Below are 20,098 nucleotides of genomic sequence, written 5' to 3' on the forward strand. Positions count from 1 at the left end.
TCTTATTATTGTCATATCGGCCGGGACCGGTGCAGGTGCGAGCGGGCGCACCTGCTCTGCCAACGCTAATTTATTACTGCTTCGGTTTATACTTGAACGAAACCACTAATAATTAGGATGATAAAATGAAATTTTATGAGATTTTTTTTAACTACTTCTAATACTTTTTTCAATGTTCAAGAAAAGTAACAAAGACTTTGTTAAAAGTTTGACGGTTTCATGAATATTTTCGTCCGTAACTTTCAGTGGATTTATCGGAAAATTATGAAATTTTGTCTATGAATTCATCTCACAAGGATCCTTAAAAAATACAAGCTCGGCTCCACCGCGCCATATCTACGTTTGAGAACAGCAAATTTACTTACACGAAACTTTGCGTCAAGAGTCTGCCAATGCATCACAGAGCACATGGCATATAGAGCTGCCGAAATGCCTCTATAACAATTATTAGTTAAAAATAGGAGGATAACGATAACCATTTACGTCTCATCTAATTGTAGCTGCTTCACTCAGAATTTGACCCATTTGTCAAATTTACTATTCCAACAATGCAATAATAATGCCTTATTGTTGTGATTGATCACTTAGCGCTAATAATGGATAATTTCTCTAATCGCCTCAGTAATGTTGCACCGAATTGAAGTATTGCGATCATCCAACTACATTGTTCAAAGGTTTGATTCACGAAATTGTCTTCTTAAATGCAATTCGTTCTCCCGTGTCATAAAATCTGAAATTTTCCATATTTTTCATTGGAATTTACTAATGCCCCTGAACATTTGAGCTTCCGTTTAACCAACACAAATAGAAACGTTTGAGAAGTTTTAATGCGAAATCAAATTCTGAGTCATCACCTGCAGGCCGCTGACCTCGACTAAAAGGCCAACGTCAAAACAACTGTGTGCACTTCAAGATTTTAAATAAAGTTTTGAATATTTTTCCCCAACTTTGAGCCCTGAGGTGGCAAACGAAAATAAAACTTGCTAAAGGTCCCATCAGAAAACTATTCACGATCGTCAAATACACTTGAAAATGGAAAAGTTCCTGCCACCTTGCGGTGCATAAAGTTGGAGAAGAATTCCAGGAATATTTCCAAGAGCTACGTTTTGGCAATGTCTGCCAAATTCGGTTGATGGACGATGGATTTCGGATCCGCATTAAAATGAAAGATTACGGTAGTTTGGGTTGAATACTTTCCGGTCCAAATTTGACGTACATGTCATTTTACCGGGCCGCTGTTTATTATCGAATTGGTAAATTATTAATTTCTATATTAACGGATCGCCTTAGTACATTTTGCCTTTACAGGGCTGTGTGTAGGGCATCCGCTCCATTGAAAACACCCTACATTATTTATTGGTTCCGAGTATCCCCAAGGAATTTTAATGCCGTTTCCGAATTTTCGCCAGTTCTCTTAAGCTGAAAAACTAAATTAAATTAAATACCTTTTTTATGCAGAAAAGCGCTAAAACTTCGGATTAAATTAAGGGAGCTGGTAAAAATTAGTCACCTAAAGGACTCTATCTATAATTCAGGAAAGATCAAAGCATTTTCAAAGGCTTTCCCTGGGATTCTGGAACGTAGTATTTTTGCGATATGGCGCAGCATATCATGAACTGCAAAATTCCGTAGGCTTCCACGTTGATACACCTGCTGGTATAAAATTCCTAAATATGAGACGCAGCTTCATCTTCTTAAATTTTAAAATTCCCTTTATAAAATACATCGATGAAAACATTTCATTATTGATAATACGACCAGAGAATGCATAACTTTGATTTAGTACTAAATTTATTACTCAGAACATTCGCAATTTCATAAAATTTGTTACGAGTGCAATCAAAAATCGCAATACTTGTCATGTTCATCAGTACGTATGAACCCATTTAGGGGGAAATTAATTCTAAACAAAACATATCTGGATTAAATTGATATTAATATCCACGTAATTAGTCGCCCGTACAACGGCTGCATGAAAATTTAACACATTAACCATTTTTCCAGTTTGTCGATTTATAATCATTTCGTTGGCGACTATTATTTCTCATTAAAACGTTACTGATTAAACTGGAATAATAATTTATCGGCTATAGCTAATTAAACATGAAATTCTCCAAACGTCAACTGTGATTTTGGAAAATACAGCGCTTGATTATTATTTGTCCATGAGTAATTAATAGCCTATCGAGCAAACTCTTCGCTACCAATCTAATAATATGGCGACAGGTATTTTAAACAACAACAATGGAAGATGTGTCAAAGACTTTTTAAAAACATTTCGAGCGTGAATAATGAGTCTATCATACATGCTCGGCGGTGTATGTTTCTCCTCTTGCGTCAAACAGGGCCACCCCCGACGGCAAAAAACGTTTGACGACAGTGGCCTTCTTATGGGCTATTTTTGACTAAATATTTTTACAGACAGAAGACGCTGCAGGTCTTGGACTCTTCCCGGTTTAAGTTGAAGTATGTACAGTCGAAGGGAACTACACCACCAACATTATATAATTAACACACATCCATTATTGTTTGACGTAATCCATTTTTCACCAGTCGTTCATTCGTAAGCAGGACGAATCATTTTTGTTTTGATATTTAAAAGGAATTCAAAATAATCGGAAGCCGCAGCGCATCCTTTGAAGTTTGACCAACTTTACGCATTACGTTAATATTTCCGCGGCAAAAGCAGCGGCATAGGCCTCGGGCTTACACACTCCATTAGTAATAAACACGAAATATACCAAAATGCCACGAATATGCCTCCCTCCGGAACAGACCTATTAAAATTCGTATGTGCATAACTGCCACCAGAAGATTTCAGGGGCCTTTAATTGAAAGTTCCGGCAGGCCTTAAGGGTCGAATTCATTATTTGATGATTTAAAGCCTAATCGGTTGAAAATATTACTTAAATGCAATCATGCGTAAATAAGCGAAACCGTTATGTAAAAAAGACAGCTTAGGAAAATTTAGAAAAGTTAATTGAATTGCGACCTATTTGCACATCGAGATTCGGTGTCAAAGGAGAGCGAGAATGGTTTCTTATAATGGAATTATTTGACGGAGATCTTCAATACATACTTGAAAAGCGCGAATATTCAGAAGCAAAAAAGTATAGTAGTGCGCTCATATACAGGGTGAAAGAAGTTTCGTAAATTTAACCAATGAGTAAAAACATCGTTTGAAACAAAAAAACCCCGTACAACAGGGGTGGAAAACCTAATAGATTAAAAAAAATGTTAAAGTCGATAACAGAAAAGCCATGATAAGCTCAAAACTTGAATATAATGTTGAAAAACCTATTTGACAGATGTTGATTGTTTGACGCGTAACAAAAGATATAAAAATTATTCGGCATTAACATTGCTAAAAACAAATTAAAACTTAATGAAACCTAATAATACCACTTAATCGGTAAAATTAACCTTAAGGGGCAACGCCGCGCCGAACCCTGGAAACCTGACCCTTTAAAGGGTCGCCTAAGTTAACTTTGCAGGTGAAGCGATAAGGCATGAGACGCGCTTTAAACAGGTTAGTCCAGGTGACTTAGAGTGCCAATATCGGAGCTGCGTAGCTATCATCTGCATTTTATCCCATCTCATCTGACATATTATCCTATACAAAAACGCCTGGCACCATGGACAAGCGGCGCCCGTTAGGGCCCAGCAAGAAGGAAGAAGAAAAAACCGCCTTTAGTTTTCACATATGTCATGGACTGCAAGTTGTTCGATGCTTTTAATATTTTAGTAAGACCTTGTTTTTCGCTCGAATGCTTCCTCTGTCATTACGAGCAACACCTCACCCTCAGAGGTAATTTGGGCGAGCTATAGGTGAATTTATTTCGAGTTATTAACAGTACCCACGTGAAAGTGTATTCCTCACGTCCAGTTAACGAGTACTTAAATCGTAGTTTTGAAGAAAGATGGATAGGAAGAAATTGTCCCATTCATTGGCCTGTCAGATCTCCGGATCTAAATCCTTCGGATTTTTTTTTTTTAAGTTTCATGAAAAATTCGGTGTACGCTGCTGAAATGAGGGATGAAAATCAGTTACGGTAACGGATTTTCGCTCTCGTTAATAATCATATTAGGAATATTCCAGGAATTTTGTTTACGGGAAAATTGATTAAAACGCTCTTGTACATGCACCACTCCAATGACGGACATTTCGATTATTTAATGTAATAAAAACAATAACAAACTTGTGTTTTTGATTACGACACTGGCGGGAGTAAAATGCGTAACGTAACATATTGTGCTAGATAGAGGTGACTGCGATAAGTCAAAGATACGCCGCTTTTCACAATAAAAAATTAAGGATCACTGAATGTTTACATTTTAACCGCAAAACCCATCAGACCCAAAAAATCCGTACAATTGCGCCATATCTAGTTTTTGCAGTTACTTTGGGAGGTACCAAAACGAGACAAACGCGACGCGACGTTGCCAATTCGCAAAGGAGGTTTTTTTGGTTTTCCGGAGAAGTGGCTTCATTTGCGGACCCTGTTACAGGGAACTTTTCTGTTTAAAATGACGTTGTTAATCATAGGGTAAATTTGCGAAACTTATTCCACTAACACCCTGTATAGTGGACACCGTCTCATCGGGAAAACCGCTCCCTCCATCGGGGATGATAATCTTCATTATTCGCTCGTCCGATACCGCAACATTTATCCACGATAAGATAAGAGCATTTTATCAAACGTAATAGCGGAAACAAATTGTATATACACCGAGGCTGCGAAAATTACCTACACTATTAATTTTATTTCAATTGCTTAAAATCTCGCAGTAGATAGCAATTTATTTACGAGGTAGGTAACGAGTGAACCAGGCAATTTCCTTATGCAAAATGAAATGAGTTTACCGACGTAAATCGACTCAATAAATCTTGAAAAACTTAAAACAGGTCGCCGCATTCGTTAGACGATCCATTCCTCGATCATGAAAATGTCCAATCAGTCTAAAACTGTGGAATTTGGAAATGCCAGTTTTCAAAAGCATTTAGAAGCACTCTGGCTATTAGCTAAACACGGAAATGAGTTAAATACTAACTCGGCAAAAAGTTAAAATGTCAAGTTGAAATTTAGTGAAGTGCAATTCATGGGACAGGCAAATAGCGTCGTGTAATGACCTATGACCGTCCGATGGGTGCCGAAAAGCTTCAAACCAGCAGCGGCCCTGGTCTGGGATTCTGGGTCCACGATGCAATTTAGAACATTCCTCAACATGGGACCGTACTCTCCTGGAATTGAGTTTGTGGAAAATTTTCATTGAGTTCATGTTGCCTTAATTTGTAGCAGCGGAAACGGCCTCAGTATCTGCATCGACAAAAATCGATGGAAACTATTCATTTATTTAAAACGCATCATATCGGTTTTAAATAGTTATAAAGCAGCAAAACAACAACACATAATATTTATTTGAGAATTTCCATTTAGAAGATGGTAATTTATTTACATAGAAAACAAATAATACTTGCTGGCAAAACAAACCACTGAAATGAGCGAACGAAAAAGGACTTTACGGAATTGAATTGAATATTTACCCGAATAGGGCTTTGTTTGTGCTGGCTCGCAATTGTTACAGAAACATTTTTCATTGTTTGTTTTTGTTTTAATAATAACCTGTTAAAAGTGAGGCTTTTCAATACTGTAAGAACTCCCGAGAACGGCACTTCGTAATTTTCACACATTGGCGGGTATTGACTATGGCGACATCTATTTTGAATTGCTTGCCGTTCTGCCCTATTTTTTGTCCGTCGATTCCGGCTAGAATAACCACTGAATCTATGGAAGCGGCATAAGTTCAATTAAAACAATGGGAACGATCCTCGACAAATGCGCTTATACCTGGCTCCCAGTACGTTAAGTAAAATCTAGGACACATTAAATAACCTAGAAAATGTTATTACATAAAAGTCGTATGAAGAAACAAATTGGCCAGAATAAACGAAAAGCAACTCTGAAAATGCGGCGGAAGAGAGAATTTTGTTAGTTTTGGATGAGGTTCGGGATAAAGGAAAATCCAGAGCAATAACCATCTACTAATTTAAGAGGAAATTGAAAGCAAGTCAGAAGGAGATTGTAAATTTTCAGTTTATCTTCCGGAGATGCATAAAAATAATTCGTTCACGACCACTTCATTATACGCCATTATTCAGTTTGCTACCTGCAGTTAAACAGAGGCTCGCAATATCAGAGTGAATAATGAGCGATCCGCGGGAAGCAAGGTCTTTATCCCCGCTGGCCGTTTCGATCACGCATGCGGCCGTTCGTAGGTAATGGCGCAGGACAACGTCGAGACCTTAGCCAGTATTGCTCGAGTGGGTAGTCGAGACTACGCAAACTTGAATAATTACCAAAATTCGATGTTCGCAAGGGCCGAACCGTCGACTCGAGACACTGAAAGAATTCGTGTGAACTTCGGCCGGAAAAATGATCCGTGGCCGAATTGGAAAAACAAACTTCGCGGCTCTGTGACTGATTGAGAACAAGAACTTTCGGACTGTTACACACGTTTTACAAATTGCATTCCATACATTCGACTTAAGTGCCCATTTTCGTTCTATTCATTATGGTTGAAAAGGTTCAAATTATAAAAAGGATATTAGAGAAAACATCACTTGACAGAATGGGACTCTCTGCGCTTGTTTTCGTAGTCTGGAAACAAGGATTCAATGGGTACATGTGAGGCGAAGCGAAGAAGAAAAACTGGTAGGTACAAATTAGAAATAACAACAGTTATATGCCCCTTAACTTGAGAGATCCCTATTAAATTTCCAGCGAGCAAGACTTGTCTCCTCCATCGTCTTACAGCGACACTCGGCAATTCTCAAAGTGTCTCGACTAAATTATTCATCCTGAAGCTTTCAAAACTAATTAATGAAATAACTGCGCAGTTTGAATCTTAAGTTGTCTCTGTCTTCGGAATAATTAATCCCAAACTAAGAGCTTATTATTCTTTATTGTGTTTCCCACTAACAAAGTTATTAAAGCCTGTTTAAATTGGATTTTAGGTACAGCCATGGTTTGCGACTGCTACTGGCAAGCCGTCCTCTTGGTATGGATATCGCCCTCGATCTTGGCTTACTCTACAGGATCTAGTAAGTACTCTTAATTAATCATAATTACAATACAAAGGGTAAAATTACGTTGATAGGGAAGCTAACGCAATCCAATCGATATCTTAATGAATTTGCCATTACAAGGGAACTAAATCGCAATTGATGCATCGTGTATATTATGGATAATTGACATCTGCTCTGTTGCTTTAGCACAGAGATGCGAATTCGTATTTAATTGGCTTTTGAGTACATTTGCGTGATTCAGCTTTATATGTGGATTAGGGGTGTTCTGGAGGCGTTACTCGAGCTGCATCGTATGAGAGCAATTTCGACGTGAACTAAAGTAGCAACTGCTGATTTCCTGCATGGCAGCTTTCCCGGAAAAAGAAAAAAAAAGCAACCGGAATCAAGTTATTAAAAACCGATTAATCTGAACTCTCCGTTGAATTAACTACTACAAATACTACAACTTGGTATAGTTCGAAGAGTCGCGTAGGGCCTTTGTCGTCCCGTATAAATGACGGGGTAGTTCAGGTTTGAGGTGGTTTGCCCGGGATCAATCTCACACTACTCGATCACCAGCCCGGCCATCGAGGAAAGTTTTACGTCGTTGAAAAGGGGTAGTTCAGGTAAGTAGTACCTATGTCACGTCGTTCGCAAGAACGTCCCCAGGTGATTATACGATTCAAGAAAAAGATTTGACAGGACGCACCCGGCATTTGAATCTGAGGGCGGTACCGAAGGTACATGCGATTATTCTCCAGAAGTGGCAAGAAAGGCCGGTGAATTTAATCCGATAGCCGGATGGTTTTCAACGCCGTTTATTATGCAATTTTAGAACAGGCTCAAACGATTACTTCGTTTTCCAACCATTTTGTACTTTGGATCGTCCAGGCTCGAGATTCATCAATAAAACTTCAAAATCTGGGAAGCATCACTGTCTGAGGAAATCGGAACAGACTGCTGGCAATTCTCAATTTGCAAAAAAAAACTGTTTTGATTTAATAACTAAAGTTTTCCAAACTCCACCAAGTTTCAAATTTTTTAATGAAGTTTTAAATAAAGTTTCTCAAGTGTTATAATGGGAACACGGTAATTATATATTGAAATTTAAACGACATTCGACAAAAAAGTATCTTCATTAGAGACTTTCAGAGAGAGAATATTATGTGTTTTTCTGTCATATTTCATTAATCTCGTCAATTAATTTGTCATCAGCCCGAGTCATGTTCCAGAATCATACGTTTAAATCACTTTTGTGCACGGCTTTGTGAGAAAATTGTTAAATCATCTCTTCTTGTAAAAATACGATAAAACGTATTAATTCCATCGATGGAACAAGTGCTTTCAAGTGTATTGATGAATTCATCATCCACGCTCGATAGCATTTGTTTTTTAGAATGCACTCCACTAATAACAAAGGCGAATCACTATTTTATCAAAATTTTCGTGTACATAACAATCATCGGAGTATTTAGGGGTCTTAATTTTCAAGTAGACCCGGAATTTTAATCGGATTTGAAGATAATGCAGCATTCGTGCAAGGACAAAATACATTTTGTGGTTAATTTTGTACTGATTTAAAGCTGATTAAAATGGTTAGAAGCTCTACTCGAAGTGAACTGTCTGTAACTCAGTCAAGCTCTAAAAGTAAATCAGGAGACCAGAAAGCCCTTAGAAAATCAAGAAGACTTGATTTAATTGTGACCTATTTAGCATGCACTCTTTAAAGGGAATTTTTAGTTAATTTGCGGAATTTACGAATGTTTAAACGCATCGAATATGTAGTATGCACTCGCGCATAATGGGCCACGTGAGAGTCCTCATTATACACTCGTCCAATAACTACTATTCTATTTTAATTATCACTGGCTTCCTTTAATCTACCCTTTGTCGATCGAATTGGTGTATGCATTTACATGTGTAATTCCAAATGTAGAAGTGAAGCTACCAGGCGATCATTTGTTAAATGTCGCATCAGCCGGGTGCAATGTGCTTAAAACTAAATTAGAGGACTTGAGAGGTATCAAACATACGACGTTTCTTTCTATGTTGCCATCTCCCTCTTGGCTTATTGATTTTATCAGAAGCTCGTCAGGAGGAAAATTAAAATTCTTCTCCAAAATATGCGAATACACGTTTGGGCAAGTTATGTGTGTGCCTCCCACATTGGTTATATTCATGTATTCACGTATGTTATATACACCGTAATATAGGTCGAAACGTCGGTCGTTTACCACCCCTAAAGCGGTTTGAATTTCCCCCAAACCTGATAACACAAATAATACAATAACGATGGTTATTTACCTAATAAGTGAGGAGAGTGACACTTCACTGCACTCTGATTACAGTTGATCGAACGCGAATCGGTGTTCTACCAGTAATCGAGTATAGTAATAGTGTTTTGTTCCACGAGTAATGAAAATGACATTTTCGGTAATTGAGAAAACCGTTTACCAAACGAAGATGGCGGGAAGCTCAGTTTGTTAATGTACGTCAATTAGAGATAATGCGGTGAATAAAACACATAATTTTTCCACGAACATGCATAATATAAAGAGCAGTTAATTTATTAACCAATATAATTATAACGTCGCTAACCGCACTGGCTCACGCTGCGCTCAGTTTTATTACAGGCAGGCAAGTATGCAGAAAATAAGGGTGTTGGTAACTATGCCCACCTTCGCCTTCATGTCTTAATCCGATTTTTATACCCCGCAGTTTGAGTAAAACCTCCATTTGAAAAAAAAACGACCCTGTTGAACAGCCCTCTTTTCCTGGTACTTTATTTCCCATCAATTGCCGGCTCATTTCCCAGCGCATCAAAGAATGCAGCATAAATTTCTGCAAGTATCCGTAAATAGCAGAGGGCAAACTTTTAATGATGATGGAATGGGCTCACTGTGAACAGTATATTTTAAGCATCTCGAAATAAATCCGTGAAGATTAAGCCCTATAACGACTTTATGCTTTCTTTCAGTTTTACGTTTAATTAACCCGAACGCCCCAAAGATCCGTTTCGATCCTTTAGATCTCGTCAGTTCGGTTCATCGGGAAAATTGAATCCAAGCAGGAATTGACGATGTCAACGGCAAATATGTTGGGCCTGCAGAAAAACATCAGCGTCGCGCCATCTGGCGTATCGTTTTTGCTGCACCTCGCTGAAATCGTCGGGTGTAAGCAGTCTTGGTGCACATGGCCCATCAATAGCCAAGAGCAGCGAAACTGAATGTACATAGTCGTAGGAAAACTCTGAGATAGGAAAAGTCTGAGACGTAAAGTTGTAATAGGCCTTAGCCGTTGTAATAGGAATGGCCGTGGCCCGAATCTTCCCAGATTTGTCCCACGGCTATTTCCATTCATGTCCATTACTGTTGGCTATAGGTCGACCTTGTGCATTAAATCCTGCCGCTTATGTCGAAGATTTAGTGGAGACGCAGTAAAAAGGGGGCGGCAGATGGCGGCGATATGATATTTTCCTGAAGGCCCAACGCACTTACGCTCGACATTGCCGATTTCTGGGTGTCTTTAATTGATTCGGTGATCCAGATTTTTTATTATTTTTTTTTTTTAGAATTTCCAGACCACTGCCGAACAGAACAAAGAATGGGGGTTGCTTATGTGGCAATGCGGGATCAAGGGCTAACGTCTGCCGTTACTTAATTAGATATGCTAATTGACTTTCGAGTGCCTTAGCGTGATTGAGCTTTCAATGCAGATTACTGATAAACTGAAGGTGTTCCTGCTGCCGCACCAGCAACAATTATAAACTCACCTTAATAAAACATAATTCCAGCAGCCTTTCCATCTAGGTCAAACCTAATTAATAATAGTTCCGCATAAGCTGGCTTTATACAGTGGCGTAAAATTCGCCTCAGTAACCAATCACAACACAGTCTGTTCCCGATATTTCGAGGCAATTAAGTGCATACACGACCCTTCCTGATCATCAATTAATATCCCCCATCGTGTGGGCTTCATTACGATAATGTTACGTACGGTGTATCGGCAAATCCATCATGGCTGAATGATAACTTACTGGTACTTTATGTGTTGCCGATTAGTAAATTACAAGGGTTTTTGTATTGGAGCTGTCATAGGCCCAGTGTTGATGAATGGGGCTATTTTCGGACCGCATTTTTTTATCGGACGTTGGTGCAAGATTGTTAGGCATTTGTTTTGGGGCTGCGGTTTATTCTGGTCAGTATAAGTCAATTATGAGGGAACGTTGTTTAGTAACGCCATACTGTTGTTTACATTTAACGTACTTCAATGTAAACGTGACAACCGGATTTTAATGACGGCGGCCGAAAAGAATTTTTGTCGGGCACTGTCATCGCGGCAAGAAACGCCCACGTAAATGCGCACTGGTCGCAGGTGACGTAGAGTTCAACTTGCGATTCTGGGACTGTTCGTCCGTATCGGTTATCGGAACTCGACAAAATTTCGGTTTCTTGTTCGCGCGTGAAGAAGCGCAATTTCCCGCACCTGAGCAGGGAAAGTGGATCAAGTGCAATTTTCTTTCAAAATTGACGTTGACAGTCACATTCGCGCATTGGTTGGCTGCCAGTAACTGCGATCTCTTTTCATAAAGTAGAGTGTTGGAAGAAAAAAATGATAAAAGAAAAAGTGTCTGCGCCGCACTTGACGGTTTGCCCTAACCGAAACTCCGCTTCGTGTCGCCCGTGCAACAGCTGTCGCGTGCGAGAAAGTGGCACTTACTGCACTCTTAGGAGTATAATTATTTGGCAAATATCAGGTAACCAAGCCGTGAGATTTCCCAAAAAGAAGTGTTTCTGCGCTCTGCTAGTTTCGGCGGTGTCTCTACTAATAATTAACGAATCAGCTTATCCTGAAACGAGTTAATACGTTGAGAGACATTTCTAAGTTAATTTCCAGAGCCAATTTCGCATTATCAATAACAACTCGGGAAAGAAACCCCATAAATTTTGAAATTCATTCCAAACCTGCTGGAAAATTCCTAAAGGCTTTTACTGTTTTCATGCAAACAGTGCTTGTTTTTTTCTTAAGATTTCAAGCACGTTCTTGATTAATTTATTAGCTTGGAAGGCAACTTTCATTAATAAGGTATGACCTTAATTTCACCCTGACAATGCTCGTTTTTGAAGGGATTCGTGCCATAAAGCCTAATGACATATTGTTGACTATGCAATTCTGTTTGATGGTAAATTTTACTGAAAATGTAAACAACCAAGAAAGGTACTAGGCCGGTAAAGTCTTTCCGATTTGCAATTCCGAACGTTTGAAATTGAAATAGGCTCGCTTTCACCAAGCATAAAACGGCAGGGAAAAGATCGATAGATGTAAACACCAACATAGAAATTTCATTGGGTCGGAATGGAATTGCAACGAGGGTTTACTTTAGTTTTACGCATTTGAGATGAGCGCAGCAATTTATTTTTCCGGGCAAAGATGCGGAAAGACCGTAATTATTCAAACATACGCGTAAATATATACAGGGGGTGTCTACTAAGTCATGGCATTAATTTCAAGGGGTGATTCCTTGTCAGGTTTTATGAAAAAAAGTCCTAATCGACGTATGTCCTATCTTGCTTCGTTTCCGCGATGCAGGGTGTCGCAGTTTTTTTTCGGTTGTTCATGAATATAATCGGACGAAAGCAGTATGTCGGTGAAATTCAGTATTCGGGGGTTTTCCGGAATGAGAAATTCGAATATGATATCAGTTTTACCGCAATATGTTGAGGGTTGTTATTACGTGTTTATTAATCTATTGTAAAGTGAAAATACAAGCCCCCAAAAACGTTAGGGCAAGTTTAACCCAAGGACATTACTGCAGGTGGCGTCCCCTACGTATTGCGGCAAAACTGATATCATATTCGAATTTCTCGTCCCGGAAAACCCCCGAATGCTGAGTTTCATCGACGTTTTGCCCTTTCGTCCGAAAATATTTATGAAAAAACGAAAAAAAAAACTTTCGACACCCTGTATCACGAAATGGAAGCAAAATAGGATATGCGTTTATCAGGATTATTTTTCATAAAATACGACAAGGAATCACCGCTCGAAATTAATGCCACGATTTAGTAGGCACCCTGTATATACTTCTACAGGCACGAACTTCTCAATGCAGCAAGAGATGCGTAAAATAGAAGTTTCGCAAATTCCTAAGAGTAGTTGCTGTCGCTAGAGTCAACATAAAAAAAAATAATATTAATTAATAATTAAATTACCAATTATTCCCATGTGTGTGCTCGTACGGAGGCAAACCATGTATTAATGTTAACACTACACTGAGCGGAAGTGCAATGTTCAACAATCTATCCAGCTTAATTAGCGTAGATGTAATACCCGGTTAACAATGTTATGTTGAACATAAGGGTATTAGATATTTTTGCCGTGAATAACAAGTATTACGCAATGTTTATTAATTCATAAAATTTACTTTAAACGGTATAAACCGGTTCAAATGCTTATTTTTTGCTTCTACCTTTAGGGCTTGTCGGCACGGTAAATGAATAATCGACATGACTACGAATGTATGAAAATAACTCCGATTTCATCTTCAATTTTATGAACAAAAACCAGAGCAAAAACTGATGTCAGACTCTCATAAAAGTGAAATTTTGTTCACTTTCTCTCACGAACACAGGGTGCACCGTTTTCTTGTCGCAGATTGATAATCACGTCGAAATATGCCCATTTACCGACGCACGAGGAGTGTTAAACTTTCAGAATTTTTGAGGCTCTATTTCCCATCTCCCTCAGGTCTTGCGATATTAAAACGAAATATTGCACGCTCATTACTATTTACAGCCCAAAACGAATTCGTATGTGAATGTGTATGAATTTTGAGTTGAACGTCTAAAAAATCGAGGGGAACTCCGAAACGAAACATTAAAAGAGTCTGAAAGTTTAACGCCCCGTACGTCGGCAACGGGAGCGAAGCTTTCACAGAATACGAAATACACTGTGGCCGATATAAGAAGGGCCAGTTTAGGGATCTCGTAAACGGTAATAGATACAGACTTGAGAAGATTAAGTCCTATTACAACTTTACGCCCCATTCCAGCTCTGTGTTTAATTAACTCGAGCACCCCGAATGCCGGTTTGGATACTATTAAATCTCGTCAGTTTGATTCATCATGTCGGTTCTGCAGGAAAACATTCTACTGGCGTCATCTGCAGTATTCTTTTATGTCCAACCAACATATTCTCTTGGGACGATGTATATAGATTGATAGACAAGAAGCACCCCAGGCAGGCCGGCATTAAAGGTCGAGAATATGATTTTTCGCAACATACGTATCTATATGTGTTTCCTGTAAAATTCGTTTAAAATGTGCATATTAAATTTTAAACATTTATTGTAAGGGAACAGCCAGACGTAAAGGAATACTTTCCTGGCTTGTCATTTGCCCTGGTGGTAACTCATATTTCCGGCCGCATATATGAACAAAACCTGGACTTACCTGGAACAATTTTGGGAATTTGAAACGCGCTAGAAGATTTCCATTTCTCCGAGGATTGCAGGAATGTGTGAAGTATTTTCCGGGACTGTTTTTTAATGACTTTTTCAAATTTTCCAGTGCGGCCTTAAAAATTCAAAACTGGAATTATATTTGACGTCAGTCCTTCACCAAGCCGTTCGAGTAACACGAAGGGAACAATCGATGTAATTAATTTTTTAAAAATCCCGATTTTGGGGAGGGCTACCGAGGTGTATTGGAATCTGATTGTTATTTAGATTCCTAAGGGCCGACAATGGACATGCGACATATGGGGTGGAAATTGCTTAGCGGTCGATAATCTAAAAAAGTTCATGTATCTGTGGGTAACTTTATCCTTAAAAGTCGGCGGCCGTTAAGAAGTCTTAAAAGCCTTTAATAGCATTTTAACGTTATGTTTCAAAGAGTGTCACATATGTAAGCAACGTTAGCTGGTAGCCAAATATCAAACGATCACTGCTTAAACAAACCTCGAGGTAATCCAATACTGCGCGATGAAAAGGATTTAATCCACTGAAAAATGTACTTAAATAACGCGCAGCGCATGTTATGGATAATGGATAATAATTTACCGTAATTTAGCGTTTTAGACGACCAACGGCAATTATCGGCACACATAAGGCCTGCACCATGACATTGCCCACAGAAAACTACGCCTCGCCCCAGGCGGACAAACTCTAATACAATACTCGTGGGACATTTGTGGGTACAATGAAGAATTTCCGAGGACAGGACTTGCCCTAGCCAAAACGAATGCAGAATCTTCAAATAAATCCATTACTAAAGTTTTTTAAAAATCCTATTTAGGGTGCAATTATTCGAAGCGCAGCAACCTAAGCTTACTTGTGGCAACAAGGACCTTCTTTGTGCAGCAGACATTGTTTAGGGATTAAAGCGAAATGCCAGTGTTGGCTGCGTTTCGTAAAATATTGTTATTGCCTTGAATTTACATAATTTCTGCTGCTTTGCACCTTTGTTCTGTTTTAAAATGCTTTATTTAGGTGGAGCATTATTTTAATGCCGGATAGCGATTTCGAACAGCATTGAGCCGGGAGGACGGATTTCATGGGACTTCTGTGCAGAATCTGCTTTAACCGCGTGAATAAACTTTTATTGCAAAGTTGATGCTTTATGCCGCTGTAGATGACAAAATTTGTTCTTGCCGAAGAGTTTTTTTTTTTTTTTTTATTGTTAAGTGTGACGACAATTCGAGAACGGTGCTTCGGACGTTTTGCGTTTGATCTGCCGACAGTTCGACGAAACAAACGATGAATATGCAATTTTCAGTTTACATAAAACCTTTATCGAGTTTTGGCCGATCTATAATTCGTTTTTAACTATCATTCCAGTACCAATATGATTACACTTTAAAAAAACCAAAGCTCCGACGTGCATTCAAATTACATTTTTTCTGACTGTTCGAATTTATTAATTATTGATGATGGCACCAATATCAATAATTGTTGAACGATGTTTAAATTTTTTTTTTATCGACAAAAATTTCGCTAAAAAGCAATTATAATGAATTATGATGTTTTTTCTTCGGCTGCGAGGATACCGCATTGTTGACGACTCAAAAGCGATATCGAAAATCCCTCGCTTTTCGTACACTTCAGGATTTTTTTAGGGAGGATAACGAAATAACCTTATTTCCCGCCCGGCGGAATTCTTTAGCTTCAAGGGTAAATCCCTTTTATTTTCCCCTAAATTGATGCAATCGGGGAAAAATATCATATACAACCTAAATAAAATCCCTTTTCCCCTACCTTGACCTCTTTAATATGCCCTGCACGCATGGACTTGCTCCACTCGGCTGTGGCTCCTGGGACAAGGTTCTATCCGTCTGAGTGTAACACCAAGCTGTAGTTCAGTTGACCATTGGCGCTTTCTTCAATCGTTGTATCGGTTCTTTTCATTTTACAACGCCGCATCCCCATCCTTGAAGATATTGTAAATGAGGCAATTAGAGTTGCGATCTTCTGGGTATCTGGTGCCCAAATGTGACCAAGCGGGGTGAGACACCCGGGTAGTAGTTAGGTTAGTTGGTAAGAGTAAAAAGCGGACCCCAGCACTCCCAAAACACGAACTAAAATGAGACTCGGTCCACTTGTTCTTCCTTCCTCTGTTCTTTTATCTTAGTTAATGAGCACACACTTGTAGCTTCTATTTCTTGAACCGCGATTCCTTTCGTAGATATAACCACCACCACATATCTGCTCTAGCATTGGAATTTGATATCACATTGAATTCCGATACTATATGAGCGATACTTGGCGCTCGTTCTACTATATACTAGTTCCTACGTTTACATAGACAAAAAAAAATTATTGTCATTTTCCGTGCTTCTGCTTCTACAGTATTGTGTAACGTGACCGCAAAGAACACTTCAACTTCTCAATGGTACAAGGACAAGACAACACTGGGCGCCAATTATGGGTTTCTTCTTATGTCGGCTTCTGACGGGAAATCTGCATGACTTCTGTAGAGAGGACACCTCTTTCAAGGGGTTCCAAGTTGCTTATACTGCTCATCGTCTCATTAAGGGTAGTTCGTAGATTAAATCGAACTTAGACCTTTAACCCGGCAATTTACGACAAACGAATTTACAGTACTGAACAAAGAGAGATAATACCTGAATGCTGCAAATGACTTAATTGTTCTGTGATGCGTTTAGATGTTTAAGGAAATATTCCATGAGAACTAAGATATTACGAGAGGTACATTACAATTGCTAGTCAAGGAAGGACTCCTTGGGCATGTGGAGTAACCGAATCTTATTAATTCTATTTAATAATGCAAATTTAACTGCTGATTATTGCCCTCACTGCCTTGACAACCGTTGAATGCTGAAAAAATTTCAAATTCAATTGTGGTGACACCAGCAGGTATTTTGTACGTGGTTGACACCACGATGTAGATTTGTCAGGACCGAGACAACTCACTAACTCACTAACAACTTTTTACTTCACTAGTGTCTCCGATGGAGATAGATGGTACGAGTATTTGGAACACAAGAGATTCAGCAACAATATTTAGTAATCTAATGATGCCTTTGAATGAATCTAGAATAATGGTATCTCTATGAATCTGGAATGTGTATATGAATGGAAGGGTCTTGACTACTTATACTGCCGTCAAACCATGGGCGTACAACTCATAACATGAATTTATCTAGAGCATGTGAGCATCCCTTGTCTACGTTAGGACTATTAATCAATTGTTTAAAAATATCACGGGGGTTTAGGCTCCAAATTCCTCCTAAGATAAGTGTTATGAAACGGTAAGAGGCTGTTATGAATCCCTACACATTTCTTGTTTATGTTAAGATCATTAATCGGCATTATCTGAAAGTGGTACGGGCTTCGGTCCCAAGTTCTTCCCAAGATTGGCGAGGGTTGTCCTTTCGCGTAGGTGAGGAAAATGGTTAAGGGTTTGGTACCCGTGAGAAAAAGAGTGGACGGCCCTTGCCTCCTATCGGTTCTCTCACGAAGAGGGGATGTGTTCGGGGTGTTGATACCGGGTTGTATCGGAGATTCCATTTTTGGGTTACGGGGAGTAAACAAGTGCTTCGGGAACTTATATCGTTTCTTTTTTCCCACCTTCCAACCGCGAACCTGACACGCACTTCGTCAAGGGTAGTTAGCAATTTAAACAGATCTTAGACCTTCTGTCTAAGTTAACTATATTTTGATGATTTTGCCGAATCAGACAAAGGGATGACGTTACTTAAACCAGCCAGTTTTCTAATTGCGCTGCAACACCACCATTAAGTTTTCGTGAGAAATCCAATAGGAACAACGTAAGGGGGGTAGATTCTTAGGCGTAACACAGGGTGCTTCGTTTAAGGACAAAAAGACATGTAACAAAACCAACAGGAGGTGTATTACACTGACAAAACTCATTCCACGTTCTGTCAAAAATACGGGGCGAAAAGACCGCACCTAGTTGTCAAATGAAGACTAATACGGTCTTTTGAGCGAGTTTGACACTAATCGAATCGGAATTTCGACACGCGTAATCAATTGCTCGTCGTTTTAATCATCGTTAGTCATAGACGTATCCGTATTAAGATAAGTTATGCGCTACGGAGCGACTTAATTTAATGGAAGTATACAAGTTAGTTTAGGTAGTAAGAAATCTGTATACATTCGACCGTCACGTTCTATCACGTAAAATCAACATAAGTAAATTTTTCGCAAATATTTGCTCTTAGGCAAATGGCGTCGACTAAATAATTCTTGGGGAAAAATCCCCTCCTCGACCTGCGGCGCTGAGATTTTATCGTCGAATTAGCTAGCCTTAGCCATTTTCCGGGCAAAAGTTTGCAAACCTATGCAGATTTTACCCGATAAAACTTCAAAGTTCCGGGATATAATCTATGATTAGACACCTAAATGGTTTAAATAAATAGCGGATTGTTCGCGGATTTGTCGTTCAATTTCACCAATAATAAATACATTCATGTCAGCTTTAAAGTTAAAACCCTCGTCGTGTCAAGCGATAATACCATTTTCATTCGTTTAACATTCGTTCAAACTGTCTCTCAGTATGATATTTAATAATAAATTTATTTAATTAAACTTTCCGACCGAATAAATAAACAGGGCTCAAATAGGGACATAATTTTGGAATAGAGATTATTAATTAATATGAAACCGATTTAATATAACAAATATTACGTATGTATGATTTTTATGTTATGGCATGAATATTTTGGTGAATTAAAATACGCCCGTACACAATACCCTTATGAATAATTTCGCATTAAAATAATTAATTACATATATGTATCACTAGCTATGATAGGAAGCTTTCACAAAAACGTTACAAAATTGCGAATTCATCCTTCGGCACGGGCACGGGCGGGACACACCAAGAGGCCCGTGGCATGCGAAAAATCCATCGCAGGACACCGTGGCAACCGGACGCGAAAACTCAGCTGGCATTGGGTGTTTTCACATTTTTGAAAAAAAGCAGTATCTGCATAGAGCACATCGGTATATACCAGCACGTGAGGCTCAAATGTCGGACTCGCATCGGTTTTAAGTCTCGCAAGCTCGCGTCGGTGAGTCTGAGGACTTATTAAGCCCACGGCGGAGTTGTGGGTTATAAAAAACAACCGTCCAAGCTTAAAGGGGGAAGCGCTAATTTGTACAAAGCATTTGGTGCATATACAGCGTGTCAATTTGAAAACGGACCGCCCTCCGTATCTCTGACCTTACAGGAAATGTGTAAATATGCAGAAACACGTCGATTTCATCTTTAAATGGGACATTTTTATGGCGGTTTTCTATTAAATCGCGTGCACCCTCAGGCAGAGGCGGAAACAACCGGTGAAATCTCAAAGAGAAGGAAGGGTTGAGTTGAGCAAGCAAAAAGGTCTTTCAATTATCTTTCCAAACGTTCTTGCTTTTTTTTTCTCCATTGGGCGGTTTTCGAAAGAACTGTGTCCAGAAACTTCGTTGAAACGAGAGACGCTGGGGGCCCCGAAGATGCAGAGAAATTTTATTTACAAAATGCCGTGGGCGAAAAAGTTACACCCGACAAC

The 20,098-nt window shown here is 39.1% G+C and overlaps 1 protein-coding gene across 5 annotated transcripts in view; it reads left to right on the plus strand.

Moving 5' to 3' along the window:
• Positions 1-20,098, plus strand: part of dpr12 (defective proboscis extension response 12) — a 214,084-nt gene that overhangs the window by 128,456 nt on the left and 65,530 nt on the right. For all 5 annotated transcript variants that reach the window (XM_066293673.1, XM_066293682.1, XM_066293664.1 and 2 more), the window contains one exon: positions 7,016-7,102. In XM_066293673.1, the coding sequence (XP_066149770.1) occupies positions 7,024-7,102 (79 nt within the window). In that variant the 5' untranslated portion in view covers positions 7,016-7,023. The remainder of the gene's footprint in view (positions 1-7,015; positions 7,103-20,098) is intronic.

Source organism: Euwallacea fornicatus, chromosome 2, assembly GCF_040115645.1.
Source record: "Euwallacea fornicatus isolate EFF26 chromosome 2, ASM4011564v1, whole genome shotgun sequence".
Classification (NCBI taxonomy): domain Eukaryota; kingdom Metazoa; phylum Arthropoda; class Insecta; order Coleoptera; family Curculionidae; genus Euwallacea; species Euwallacea fornicatus.